The following is a 15,116-nucleotide window of genomic DNA, read 5'->3' on the forward strand; positions in this document are numbered from 1 at the left end:
GCTGGTCTCAAGCTTCTGACCTCTGGTGACCCACCCGCCTCAGCCTCCCAAAATGCTGGGATTACAGGCATGAGCCACCGCGCCTGGCCCTTATCCTTAAATTTTAAACAAACTAGCCATTTATTTGTTTAACTACTAGGCTGCGAGATACTAATAAATCAAACCATTGGAATTTTTAAAGTCTTGAACTTCACACTGGGGAAACAAGTAGGGGAAGGGCTGTGGCAGACTGGTGAAGGTTTTGGGAGCTTATTCCTGGGAGATCAAGGGATAGCAAGCCACTGTCAGGAGCCAACGAGACTTCAGGGAATGGGACATCACAAGAAGTCTGGAGTTGGTGACAAGGGAGCTAAACAGGAATCTGATATGAGGCCACAAACTGGGCTGGGCACTAAAACTGCTTATAATCTCTACAGATCCAGGCTGTATTTGACCCCTGAGCCCACCCCAAGTGACTCAGGAATACCAGGAATTAAGGAGTCAGTAGAGAGGCGGGCACTACGAAGAGAGGATATCATTAATTACTCTGGCCTGCCCTTTGAAGACAAAGACTACCCTCCCGTTTATTCTGCTATTATCATCCCTGTTTTTCCCTCTCCTCTCCCCAGCCCAGGGGGGATGTGAGCCTTGACTTCTCTTCACAGTCGGGACTGGGTTTGCATTGGGCAAATTGTGGCCTGCCAAATCCCACCTTGGGACCAAAAGCACACATCTGCAGGGTGGTTCAGGGCTAGGGTTAGAGCTACATGATGTAGAACTGAAAATGCTCCATCTTCCCTCCCCCTCTGGGTGTGTCTAGCCTGCTTCTTTTTTTTTTTTTTTTTTTTTCTCTGTCACCCAGGCTGGAGTAGTGGCGTGATCTCGCATCACTGCAAGCTCTGCCTCCCGGGTTCACGCCATTCTCCTGCCTCAGCCTCCCGAGTAGCTGGGACTACAGGCGCCCGCCACCATGCCCAGCTAATTTTTTGTATTTTTAGTAGAGATGGGGTTTCACCGTGTTAGCCAGGATGGTCTTGATCCCCTGACCTCGTGATCTGCCCGCCTCGGCCTCCCAAAGTGTTGGGATTACAGGCGTGAGCCACCGCGCCCGGCCTAGCCTGCTTCTTTTATCCCAAACAATGAGCTATGAATGCAGGAGGTGCCTTTTAAAATATCTGTGTATGATGAGAGTTTTCTGTGTGTGGACAGAGAGAAGGAGAGAGAGAGAGAGAAGGGATAAGAGACAGGAGGGAGACAAGGAGAGGAAGGGAGAACAAGGAGAACATTCAATTCAGTCTGGCTACCCGGCCCCCCAGCCCAATTTCATAGCCAGGTCTGACTAACTTGGTAAATTGCCAGAGTGTGGGGAAATGGTTCCTCACACAGATCATGTTTCAAACCAGGGTCTGCTATATCCATTAGCAGCAAAGACTCTTGAAGAAGAGGCCCCCTTTTTCCTCCCCTAAAGAAACAGGAAGTATTTGGGTCCCAAGAAGAATTTTATGAGGTGGGGCCTTTGCCATGGGAGGTGGCAGACTTGGCCAAGCAGTGGAATGTATCACACCCCACCTCACCCAAATTTGGGGTGCACCTTAACTGCAAACGGGGCCAGCACCTTAGAGGTAGGAGCACAGTGTGGCTCTCACATCCTAACTCACCTCCCCTCTCAAGGGCACTGAGGTTCGAGCTACAGTTTAACTCATCTTCTTGTGTGCCTGATGAACTTTCCATGTACATCCTTACCCCCAACTCCCTCCCATGGAACAGAAGGGAGCTCATGGAACAGAACCATCCTTACCCCCAACTCCCAAACCCTTCTGTTCCATGAGCTCCCTGCCGAATGCCCTGTAGCTCCTAGGGAGTGGGGGTCCTGTTTCCCTAGCACCCAGAGTGGGCACCCTGACTCCCCGATCCTAAGAATTCTCAGAGAGCAGGAGATGGGGCATCTTCCAGTACCCCCAGGAGTGCCTAACCCAAGGTTCACACAGAAGGCCTCAGGGGCAGCAGCGCAGCGTGAGGGACCCACCCTGTTTGCACAGCTGGAGGAATGGGGGCCGGGCAGGGCAGGACAGGGAGCTGGGAGGAACAGCAGGAGAAATGACCACCCAAACGCCTGCTGGCACAAAAGGGCTGTGGAAATTAGATGCCAAATAACGAACGTCTGGAAGAAAAGAACACCCGGGTGTCTAGGGAACTGAGATAAATGCAATAGTAGAGAGGGCAGAAAACCAAGCGAGCTCATCCTATGGCTATCGAGAGCTCCTGTTCCAGTTTTCCATCAGTGTGGAGCCTGGGGGTCGGGGAGCCTTCCTCTCAATGACTGGCACAGACCCAGCCTGAGCCGAGGATGCTGCCCCTCCCACAGCTGCCCTGGGTCCAGTACTGAGTGTGAGTGTGTTGAGAGGGAGGCACACATGACCTAACTGGGATCGGGTCAGCAGATTCCACGCCCCTGCAGGAAGGTGGGGACTTGGCAATTAGATTCCAGCAGGAAACCTGAGGAGTCCCGAGGGGTCAATTTCTCACTCCTCTTCCCCCAGCCCTCCCAGAGCTCCTCCGAGTGGATAGTAAGGTTTTTAATGCATGCTCCACCAGCCAAGAGGCTTTCATCTCACTTTGCTTAATGTAGATAGTATTCTAGAAACAACAGTTTTAAAAACATTTTTAAGCATATATGAGTACTATGAAATATGTTTTTTTCAAACTATACTCTTGCAGGGCACGGTGGCTCAGGCCTGTAATCCCAGCACTTTGCGAAGTCGAGGCGGGTAGATCACCTGAGGTCAGGAGTTGGAGACCAGCCTGGCCAACATGGTGAAACCCTGGCTCTACTAAAAATACAAAAATTAGCAGGGCATGGTGGCGGGCTCCTGTAATCCCAGCTACTCGGGAGGCTGAGGGTGGAGAATCGTTAGAACCCGAGAAGCAGAGGTTGCAGTGAGCCAAGATCTCACCACTACACTCCAGTCTGGGTGACAGAGCGAGACCCCATCTAAGAAAGGAAAGAGAGAGAGAGCGAGAGCGAGAGCGAGAGAGAGAGAGAGAAAGAGAGAGAAAAAGAAAAGACTTCTAGCCAGGTTATTGCTAAGTTACTGTGTGACATGAACTGAGCCCTTTCTCCTCTCTGGGTCCCAGTCTCTTTTTCTATAAAATGAGAGGGTTGGTAATAACGGCTATTGTTTACAGTCACTGCTGTAAGTTTTTTACATATATTTTCTTGTTTATTCCTCACAGCAAGCCTATGAGGTAGATGTTACTATTTGTCCTCAATTTATAGATGGGTTAACCAAGCCACTTACTAGCTCTGTAAATTTGCACCAGTTCCTCAGCATCTCTGCTCCTTACTTTCCTCATCTATAAAATGTGGAGGGGCCTGGCACGGTGGCTTATGCCTGTAATCCCAGCACTTTGGGAGACTGAAGCAGGAGGATCAGTTGAGGCCAGGAGTTCGAGACCAGCCTGACCAACATAGACCCCGTCTCTGTTTTACTTTTTATTTCCACAGGTTTTTGGGGGGACAGGTGGTGTTTGGTTACATGAGTAAGTTATTTAGTGGTGATGTGTGAGATTTCGATGCACCCATCTCCTGAGCAGTATACACTGAACCCAATTTGTAGTCTTTTATTCTTTACCCCCTTCCCACCCTTTCCCCCTGAGTCCCCAAAGTCCATTGTGTTATTCTTATGCCTTTGCATCCTCATAGCTTAGCTCCCACTTACGAGAACATACAATGTTTGGTTTTCCATTCCTGAGTTACTTCACTTAGAATAATAGATCTATTTTAGAAACTAGTAATAATAAAATGTGGAGGAAGTAACTAGTCCAAGGTCACAAACTAGTACGTGGCAGAGCCAGCATTTGAATCCAGGCAGGCTGATGCTGGAGTCCATGCTTTTAACCAATGTGCTCTAGCGAGACGCATAGGTGTGATATGTTTGTTCATTCAGTCATTCAATGAGTCTTTACGAAGCCTCTAATAGGAGCCAGGCACAGTTACAGGAGCTGCAGATACAGCAATGAACAAGATAGCCACAATCCCTGTTCTTGTGGACCTAAAGTCTCTTCCAGTTCTGAATGTTGAACCCAGAGAAATGTCTCTGAGTTTAACAGGGAGGTGCCCAAAAGGAAACACTCCAGGAACTCCGGTTGGCTAAGGAAGCCTATGGAAAGGGACAAGGTCATGCCTGGTTCTGTGACCTTGTCCTTTCTCCTTCCTGATCTTGCAGAGGCCCCGCATGCAGTGGTGTGCTGGAGCCAGCTTGTCCGCTTCCTGCATCTCTTCCCAAGCCCACGTGCAGTGATGTCATGTTGGTAGCTTAACAGCAGCCATGGCAGGAGTAATGACACCAAGGAAATGAGCAGATGCATCAAACCACAACAGTTTTTCTCCTGAGATGGGCTGTGACGTTGACCAGCACACCACTGCTAGCGGCCTGTTTTAGACAAGTGAGCAGCTGGCCTTTCCCAGAGATGAAGGTATGAAACAATTGATCCTTGGCCTTGATAGAATGCTAGCTGCCCTTTCCCTCCTCCTGCAGCAAGCCTCAATCCTGCTTCTCTTGTGTGACTGTTTTTTTCCATGTTCAACAGAGCCCAGTTGAGCCTGGAATCCTGAGCAGCTTCAAAGTAAATATTATCATTATGACCCTTTGTGCTCCTCACAGCCATGACTGCTACTGGGGCATTTGGATGGATGAGTCTCTTTGGGGCTTGTTCCCAGGAGTGCAAAGTAACGGGCCCCAGAATATTTGTACTGTTGGCTCTGGTGGTTCCTCTGAGGCATTCTGTACTGTATCTAGGATCAAGAGATCCTTGAAATTTCCAAAGCTAAGGGACTAGTATATGTGTTTTCATGGGGAGAAAGAGGAACCTCACCTCTATTGTAATTACGGTCAACCCTAGAGAATATATTGGAGAGGAATCATAATATGCTCACACTCATGTGCCTAGTCCTCTAAAAAGAATAGTAGGCCAGGTGCAGTGGCTTATGCCTATAATCCCAGCACTTTGGGAGGTCAAGGTGGGCGGATCACTTGAGGTCAAGAGATCGAGACCAGCCTGACCAACATGGTGAGATCCTGTCTCTACTAAAAATACAAAATCAAATAGCTGGGAATGGTGGTGCACACCTGTGATCCCAAGTACTATGGAGGCTGAGGCATGAGAATCACTTGAACCTGGGAGATGCAGGTTGCAGTAAGCAGAGATAGTGCCACTGCACTCCAGCCTGGGTGACAGAGTGAGACTCTGTCTCAAAAAATAATAATAATAATAATAATTGTAGGTGCAGTTTATTGGTATCCTTACTATAAATTAGGTTCTGGATTATTAAAAATTCTCGGCTGGGTGCAGTAGCTCACGCCTATAATCCCAGCATTTTGGGAGGCTGAGGCAGGCAGATCACCTGAGGTCGGGAGTTTGAGACCAGCCTGATCAACATGGAGAAACCCCGTCTCTACTAAAAATACAAAATTAGTTGGGCATGGTGGTGCACGCCTGCAATCCCAGCTACTCAGGAGGCTGAGGCAGGAGAATTGTTTGAACCCGGGAGGCAGAGGATGCGGTGAGCCAAGATCATGAGACTGCACTCCAGCCTGGGCAACAAGAGCAAAACTCCATCTCACACACACACACACACACACAAAAATTATCTCTCTCAGTTGCAACACATATATGTGCACAGATGTACACACATATGCACAAGCATATAGGATACTTTGCTGGACGTAGGCCTATGATCAGCAGCCCAACACCAAGATAAACAATAGTGTGAAAAAATATCCTAGGTCTCTGTTAATAATTGAAGCTAGTGCTACCATAATTTTACACCAAAAATGCCCTATCAAGAAAAAGAAAAGTCTGGGTACAGTGGCTCATGCCTGTAATTCCAGGACTTTGGGAGAGGCCAAGCAGGGGGGATTGCTTGAGCCCAGGAGTTCGAGATCAGCCTGGGCAACATAGTGAGACCTTGTTTCTACACAATAATTTTAATTAAAAAAAAATTAGCCAGGCATGGTGGCATGTGCCAGTAGTCCCAGCTACTCAGGAGGCTGAGGTGGGAGGATTGCTTGAGCCTAGGAGGTTGAGGCTGCAGTGAGCTGTGATCACGCCACAGCACTCCAGCCTGGGCAACAGAGTAAGACTGTGTCTCAAAAGAAAAGAAAAGAAAATACTTTGGGGAAATATATTCTATGCCCAAACAGCATCTTTTTATAACAGTCATTAAGGGAGTAAATGTACACAGGCAGTAGGCATGAACTATGGTCACAAAAAGCTCTGCAAGATAAAAGATCACCTTCAGCAGCTAAGCTATGGACCCTTTGCCTAGTCAGCGACTGGATCCAGCCTCATGGCTGGGCTGACATTGCAGCTTCAGAGTTACTCTAAGCTACTCATAACCTTGGCCCAAATTGTGGGTTCTCTGAGCAAGGACAGGGTGGTGAGCATAGCAAGAGGGCAGGATGCATGCATTGCAGGGTTTTTTGGAACAGGGATGAAATTAACCCAGTCGGAGCTGGCCTATCCAGTGGTTGCACCTGCAGGTCTAAGACAGGAGCTACAGAGGCAGCCATTTCCTGAAACTTGACAAGTGGGGAGCAAAAGAGAGTCTGTGACTCCTTGAGGATGAGAGCATCTCCTTCCTACTCCTCCCCTCTTGGAGGGTTTGTGCTGGACACTTGAGCAATTCCATCCCAGTAGGTGCAAGTGGAAGCAGTTGTAGCTGTACAATGTCTAGGTGGAAACTAGAGGATGGGGGATTACTATTTCTCCCACCCACTTTGCCTTGAGCTTGGCTGCCTCTGGGCCCTAGGGGAGCCTGTGCTCCACTATCAAATTACCCTACACTTCCACCCTCAGAGATCCATTTCAATTCACATGGCCTCCCTCCTAAAGCTTTACTAGTTAGTCCACGCAATCGCACTGGTTGCAAGGTTGCTTAGAGTGGGTCTGTCATTTTCTCTTCTCATCTCAACTTCAGTACAGGTCATATGGAGTTCTGGGAAGAATGCCAAGGCACTCTGATATGTTTGTGCTGAAATATTGTGGTAATCAAATATTATGTGAAATAAGTTGGCCATCAGCCAAAGATTGGAGCTCTTGTTAGTTAAACAGAGATTTGGCAGTGCTAATATTGGATGTGATAGTCTTTGCACTTGATGTCGATTACTATGACTTCTAGTTATTTTACATTTTTCTCCAAATAGCACCTAATGATAACCATTAGTTAGGCTTTCAGCATTTGAAGAATTAACAGCCTAGATCTGGACTCTAAGGCCCTCGATGTGTAATTCTGTGAAGCACATATTTTCTTTCTTTCTTTTTTAATGTACTGCTTTGTTCGCTAACGCCTCCAGGTATATTTCTCTCCCTGTGAACAAGGACATGCATAGTAGAAGTCACATCTTAAAAATAAGTTTGAATATAAATCTGTTGATTGAAACTGAAGCACATATTTTCAGCTGATAGGTTCCAAAGTTGATGTGGGCCAGGCACGGTGGCTCATGCCTATAATCCCAGCACTTTGGTAGGCCGAGGCAAGTGGATCCCTTGAGCTTAGGAGTTCGAGACCAGCCTGGGCAACACAGTGAGACCTCACCTCATCTCTACAAAAAAATGAGCCCGGTCACATGCCTGTAATCCTAGCTACTTTGGAGGCTGAGGTGGGAGGGATGCTTGAGCCTGGGAGGTTGAGGCTGCAGTGAGCCTCTGCACTACAGCCTGGGTGACACAAGGACACTTTGTCTCAAACAACAACAACAACAAAACCAAAGGTGTGTGGGAGTGAGCCATTTAGCTAGGGAGTGAGCCTAGCTTGTGGGAACAACTGCCCATCATCTGTTGTTCTCCACTTGTCCTTAAATGTGGAGCAACTCTCTTACAAAAAGTGACCGGAAAAAGAATGCTGGGGATAGAGGAAAAAAAAAAGATAAAGAGCCCAAGAAAATGAATGACCTTAGTGAGAAAACAGAATTTCTAGGCCAGGCGCAGTGGCTCATGCCTGTAATCCCAGAAGTTTGGGAGGCCAAGGCGGGCGGATCACTTGAGGTCATGAATTTGAGACCATCTTGGCCAACAGGGTGAAACTCAGTCTCTACTAAAAGTACAGAAATTAGCTGGGTGTAGTGGCATGCACCTGTAGTCCCAGCTACTCAGGAGGCTGAGGCAGGAGAATCACTTGAACCCAGGAGGTGGAGGTTGCAGTGAGTTGATATCGTGCCACTGCACTCCAGTCCAGGTGACAGTGCAAGACTCTGTCTCAAAAAAAAAAAAAAAAAAAAAAAAGGAAAGAGAAAAAAGAAAGAAAAAAACAGAAATTCTGAATACATTAAAGAGTAAAATAACCAATTTAGTAGTAGTTCAGATCTACTACATGAACAAGTTCCCTATACACTCTATACAAAAATAAACGGCAATTAGCAAAAGTGTTTGAGTGTTTCAGCCAGTACAAAAACCGACTTTATTCTGGTATTTATCTAATCATTAAGGTTCAGAAGGTCACTGAAAATATGCAGGTATGCTTTCCCATGCTACAGGGTGAAAATTATATGCTATGATCATGTTTGCAAATTTGGGATATTTAAGATCTAAGAAAAAAAATTTTTTTTTTTTTTTTTTTTGAGACAGAGTCTCACTCTGTTGCCCAGGATGGAGTGCAGTGATGCGATCTCGGCTCACTGCAAGCTCCGCCTCCCGGGTTCACGCCATTCTCCCACCTCAGCCTCCCAAGTAGCTGGGACTACAGGCGCCCGCCACCACGTCTGGCTAATTTTTTTTTTTTGTATTTTTAGTAGAGACGGGGTTTCACCATGTTAGCCAGGATGGTCTCGATTTCCTGACCTCGTGATCCTCCTGCCTCGGCCTCCCAAAGTGCTGGGATTACAGGCATGAGCCACCGTGCCCAGCCAAAGACATTCTTAAAGAAGGAACTGTTATCCCTCATATTTGTTTGATTGGTGTTCAGTGGTTTCCAAAGTGCTTTCATGTGCTCAAGAGATGTTGCTGGCAGCAGTTAAGAGAAGCAGGGGGAGGAACAAGGGGTCAACCAGGCCTGAGTCCTCATTATGGTGCCACTTCTTCTGTATTGCCTCAGTTAAGTCCCTTATCCTCCCCAAGACTGTGTCTCCACCTGTTTCATGAGGATACAAATGCTACTTGCTCTGCTCACTTCGCAGAGACCTGGTAATGTCCAAAGAGCTAATGTGAGAAAGTGAAAAGTATAATGAATGGTTCCTGTGGCATTCACTCATTCATTCATTTCACAGATATTACCGCACTCTGCTTGTGCTGTGATTAGCAGATAGAGGGGGCTAAGACCAGTTCCCACTGTTGAGATTAAATGTGTAGGTAGAAGCCAGGCACAGTGGCTCACACCTGTAATCCTAGCACTTTGGGAGGCCAAGATGGGTGGATTACTTGAGCTCAGGAGTTCGAGACCAGCCTGGGCAACATAGTGAGACCCCGTCTCAAAAAAAAAAAAGTCTAGGTAGAGAGACAGGTAAAGGGAATAAAAGAATGTTGCATACAGCTGTGTGGTGCCTGTATGAGCTCAAACTAAACCAAGCACAGCAAAACTACAGAGGAAACAGACCCAACCCACTGCCCACAGCTGGTGGGCAGGCGTTTTTCCTCAGCTATCCCCTCCCTCCCAGTTCTGCTCTGGCTCCTGTCTTCTGTAGTCAAAATGAACTCTGCAGCCGTCCTGAGCCAGCCAGCTCCCTTACAGAATTTCCACTGGGTCTCACATAGCTCAGTTTCCCCCCAAGATATGGCCCAATACTCTGGTCTGGCCAGGGGAAAAAAGTAATTACAGCCATCTGCTTACAAAAAACAGGCAGAGAGATAAAAGAAGAGGGGAGAGACACTCTCACAACTAAATCAGAATGACACACTATTTAACCTAATTACCTGCAAAGCCGTATCCAGCCATTAAGGATCCATATTCTGTAATAGAATTTCCTGCTATGGAAATACTCACCCACGCACAGGATGTTGAAGCAGAAGCCCTGGCTGACGGACTTATTCACCAGCTGGTCAGGCAAGCTGTCAAACCCCACATGTCCAGCCAGGGGGACAGTTCGGCAACCTTCACCCTAATTTGGAAGGAATGGGGGAGAAAATGAAAATGTGCTTAAAAGCAGTCTGAGTCTCACTTCTCCATCCAAATGTTCGCCGTGCAAGGAAGTCACACCCGCCCAGGTCCAGTGTGTCATCTCTTCCCTCAGCTACTCCCTGCTCCAAAGCAAAATGGCCCGTCAGCTTGGAAATCACAGATTCTTAGAGACAGGCATCCTCTAGGCTCAATAGTGAATGTCGCCACAGCTTCAGAGAAAATTACAGAGGAGCTTATTAGGGGTAGGAGAGTGGAGTCAGGGGAGGAGAATGCTGGCACCGGAGGTTCACTGACTCAGGTTAAATCTTCACTCAGTCATTTACAAGCTGAGTAACTTGCTGAGACTGTTTCCTTCCACATCTGCCATCTGAGATAATATGGCATATCTTAGAGGTGACTGGGAGCCTCAGAAGCGCTAATACATGTAACGAGCTTAGTACATGCAGAAGTGTTCAGTAAGTATTATGAAAAGGGTTTAAAAAGCAATTATTGGGCCGGGTGCGGTGGCTCACACCTGTAATCCCAGCACTTTGGGAGCCCGAGGCGGGTGGATCACTTGAGGTCAGGAGTCCGACACCAGCCTGGCCAACATGGCGAAACCCTCTCTCTACCAAAAAAACAAAAAGTAGCCGGGCATGGTGGCGGGTGCCTGTAATCCCAGCTACTTGGGAGGCTGAGGCAGGAGAATTGCTTGAACCCTGGAGGTGGAGGTTGCAGTGAGCTGAGATCATGCCATTGCACTCCAGCCTGGGCAACAAAAGCGAAACTCTGTCTCAAAAAAAAAAAAAAAAAAAAAATCAATTATTGACTGGCAAAATGTCTTACACCTGTAATCCCAACACTTTGGGAGGCCAAGGTGGGTGGATCACTTGAGGCGAAGAATTTGAGACCAGCCTGGGCAACACAGTGAGACAACGTCTCTACAAAAAATCAAAAACTAGCTGAGCGTGGTGGCATGTGCCTGTGTAGTCCCAGCTACTTGGGAGGCTGAGGTGGGAGGACTGCTTGTGTCCAGGAGGTAGAGGCTGCAGTGTGCTATGATGGCACCACTGCACTCCTGCCCAGGCGACAGAGCAAGATCTTGTCTTAAAAAAAAAAAAAAAAAAAGCAATTGTTCCTCTCTCTAGGACACTTTGAGGATCTACAAAGGCAGTGTAGTGTAGAGGTTAAGAGCAGAGGCTTTTTGAAATCTGGCAGGTGTGAGTTACAGCCCCATCTCCGCCACCTCCTGGCTGTGTCACCCTCAGACAAGTTATGTAAACTTCTCAAGTTTTCCCCATCCATAAAATTGGAAACTATTGAGTAGGAGTGTAAGGATTATACAGGATCACGCTCCTCAAGCCCTTAGCGCAGTGCCTAGCATGTGGTGGTGAGCATTCAATCAGCAGTAGCTGCTGCTGTTATTCACTGTGGGGTTATCGTTACACCCCCAGCCTAAAGGGTACTGCATGGAACACTGTGGCTCCCTATGGCTACAAGAAGCTGCCTCTGTGCTTCCTCTGGGTCCTTTGACTCCCTAAGGGTCAGCCAAGCCACTCCCAGCCCTGGAAAGCAGAGGGCCTTTGCTTTTCCTGCAAGACCCAAAGCTGCTTATAGCTAATGATTTTAAAAAACAGGAGGAGCCTCAAACTGGGACAGGATTTCAAGGAGCCAGGGGGAAGCATAAAAGGGGCCTGCATGGACTCAAGAAATGTGCCAACTACCAACCAACGGCCACAGGGGAGGGGAGGGGACAGGAGAGAAGGGAAGCTGGAGACAGCTAAGTTGACAAGAAGTGAGTACTATGTAAGGAGTTAGTTTCTGTTGGGTGGGGCTGCACCAAGCTTTCCATAACTAGAAAGATGCCAAGAGCAATCCAAGAAGGGCATGGTTAGTGCCAGGAGGCCCAGCCCAGAATCCCAGGCTGCACTAAGCAGACAGCTCTTCTGTTGGGCTGGACCAGTTTTTAGACTAGGTCCATAATAAGAGCACATTTTCACACTGAAAGGGGTGGGCTGTGAGGGTGGAGGAGCCTCTCAGCAGCCCACTTGGTCAGAACTGGCTCCCAGATAGCCCCTTCACACAGCTTTAGCTCTCACTCCCATCAGTGTCATTGGATCCTCTGAGGGCAAGCAACAGGGCTAGTGCCGGTGAATGCCATGTGGCAAGTTCATTACCCTCACACATCTCACCCCACACACTCCCAGTGGAGAACTCTTAACAGACAGCCCATACGCCATCATTCAGTGAGAGTGGGCATATTTTCTGCCCCAGGGGGCCCCCTGAAGACAGCTGAGGCTGGGTGCAGTGGTTCACACCTGCAATCGCAGCACTTTGGGAGGCCGAAGTGGGCGGCACTCTTGAGCCCAGGAGTTTGAGACCAGACCGAGCAACATGGCAAAACCCCACCTCAACCACAAGAAAAATACAAAAATGAGCCCGGCATGGTGGCGTCAGCCTGTGGTCTCAACTACTCAGCAGGCTGAGGTGGGAGGATCACCTGAGCCCAGGAGGTCGAGGCTGCAGTCAGCCATGATCTCACCATTGCACTCCAGCCTGGGTAACAGAGCAAGACCCTATCTTGGCCGGCGCGGTGGCTCACGCCTGTAATCCCACCACTTTGGGAGGCCGAGGCGGGCGGATCACGAGGTCAGGAGATGGAGACCATCCTGGTTAACACGGTGAAACTCCGTCTCTACTAAAAATTCCAAAAATTAGCCAGGAGCGGTGGCGGGCGCCTGTAGTCCCAGCTACTTGGGAGGCTGAGGCAGGAGAATGGCGGGAACCCGGGAGGCGGGGCTTGCAGTAAGCTGAGATCGCGCCACTGCACTCCAGCCTGGGCGACAGAGCGAGACTCCGTCTCAAAAAAATAAATAAATAAATAAAAATTTAAAAAAAGCTGAGCCTCATGAGTGGTTCACATCACTCAAGGCTTTGTTCTACATTCACCCCTTTCTGCTTCTTCTTCCCATTTCCCCTTCTCTTTATTAAAGCAAACAAAGTAAGATGCAAGATTCCCACTGCTAGTTCTTGGTCCCCAATGCTGCAGGGGAGTCAGGGACATGAGAACTAACACGCTTTCTTAACGGAGCCTCCAATGTAGCAGGCATCGGAAATTGAGGTGGACTCAGAGTTGAGGTTTCCTGAGCCAATTGTTATCATCCCTGGCTGCCTCTTCCGGCCTCCAACAAATTCAGCACCATGAAGCTTCAAGTGCTCCAAAGCCAAAAGCAGAGGAAATGAATTTTCAAACTGAAGACAGTGGAAGGTAGTGGAAAGAGCTTCACACCTTATTCCTAAAGATTTACTCCATTGCCAACAACTTACCAAACACCTCCCATGTCCCGCCATTATCTCCCACCTAGCACAGTGCTGTAAAGAGCCCTAAAAGGCAGAAGAAAGAATCTTCTTTTTTTTTTTTTTTTTTTGAGGAGTCTCTCCCTGTCGCCCAGGCTGGAGTGCAGTGGCGCGATCTCGGCTCACTGCAAGCCCTGCCTCCCAGGTTCAAGCGATTCTCCTGCCTCAGCCTCCCGAGTAGCTGGGTGCCCACCACCACATCTGGTTAATTTTTCGTATATTTTAGTAGAGACAGGGTTTCGCCATGTTGGCCAGGCTGGTCTTGAACTACTGACCTCAGGTGATCAACCTACCTTGGCCTACCAAAGCGCTGGAATTACAGGCGTGAGCCACCATGCCTGACCCAAAAGAAAGAATTTTCTAAGCCCTAAGAAGCAGTAGTATGGACTTCATTTCCTAAGCAATGGGATTTGGAGGATTTTGAGTGATTTGAGCAGGGAGGGCCATGATACAGGGAGTGTTTTTAAAAGACCACTCCAGCTGCAGGGTGTTTGCTTGATTGGACGGACAGAGAGACTAGGAGCAGGAAGACATAGGAGGAGATGACTCCAATAATGTTGAGCCAGCAGAGTGACATCCAGGCATTGTGACAATAAATGCTTGTTGGTGTGAACGGACCTGACTTGGGGCTCAAAGAGAAGGAACAAATTTGAGAGATGTCTTAAAGAAGGGATGAGCCTCTGCCGGGCGCGGTGGCTCACGCCTGTAATCCCAGCACTTTGGGAGGCTGAGGAGGGCAGATCACGAGGTCAGGAGTTCAAAACCAGCCTTGGCCAACATGGTGAAACCCCATCTCTACTAAAAATGCAAAAATTAGCCGGGCGTGGTGGCGGGAGCCTGTAATCCCAGCCACTCAGGAAGCTGAGGCAGGAAAATCCTCAAACCCAGGAGGCGGAGTTTGCAGTGAGCCGAGATTGTACCACTGCACTCCAGCCAGCCTGGGGGACAGAGAGAGACTCTGTCTCAAAAATAAATTAATTAATTAACTAAAAAAGAAGGAATGAACCTCAAGGAGTGATTGGACAAAGGGAGCAATCGCAAGGGTCTAAGCCCGGGAGCTCAGACTGACAGCACTATGGAGAGACACAGGAAAGCCAGGAAAAGATGCTTGTTTAGTGGGGATGACAAGGAGTCTGGTTTTAAATTAGCTGTTACTAAAAAAAATTACATTTATCAGATTTTTTATTTTGTGGAAGTAATCAATGTTCTCTGTAGAAATTTTAGAATATACAGATAATAATAAAGGAGAAAATAAAAATCAACCATAGTATCACTCTCCAGAGATAAACACTGTTAATTTTATTTATTTATTTTTTCAAGACGGAGTTTCACTCTTGTTGTCCAGGCTGGAGTGCAGTGGCACAATCTCGGCCCACAGGTTCAAGCGATTCTCCTGTCTCAGCCTCCAGAGTAGCTGGGACTACAGGCGTGCACCAGCACGCCCAGCTCATTTTTGTATTTTTAGTAGATATGCGGTTTCACCGTGTTGGCCAGGCTGGTCTTGAACTCCTGACCTCAAATGATCTAGTCACCTCAGGCTTCCAAAGTGCTGGGATTACAGGAGTGAGCCACCATGCCCAGCCACTGGTGACTCTTAGAATCCTTATTTCTTGGCCGGGCGCGGTGGCTCAAGCCTGTAATCCCAGCACTTTGGGAGGCCGAGACGGGCGGATCACGAGGTCAGGAGATC

At 48.1% G+C, this 15,116-nt stretch overlaps 1 protein-coding gene across 7 annotated transcripts in view; it reads right to left on the minus strand.

Moving 5' to 3' along the window:
- The window catches only part of SEPT6 (septin 6), an 80,621-nt gene that overhangs the window by 52,178 nt on the left and 13,327 nt on the right, over nt 1-15,116 (minus strand). For all 7 annotated transcript variants that reach the window (XM_011977159.1, XM_011977162.1, XM_011977164.1 and 4 more), the window contains one exon: nt 9,956-10,070. In XM_011977159.1, coding sequence (XP_011832549.1) covers nt 9,956-10,070 — 115 coding nt within the window. The remainder of the gene's footprint in view (nt 1-9,955; nt 10,071-15,116) is intronic.

This window comes from Mandrillus leucophaeus, unplaced genomic scaffold, assembly GCF_000951045.1.
Source record: "Mandrillus leucophaeus isolate KB7577 unplaced genomic scaffold, Mleu.le_1.0 Scaffold174, whole genome shotgun sequence".
Lineage (NCBI taxonomy): Eukaryota > Metazoa > Chordata > Mammalia > Primates > Cercopithecidae > Mandrillus > Mandrillus leucophaeus.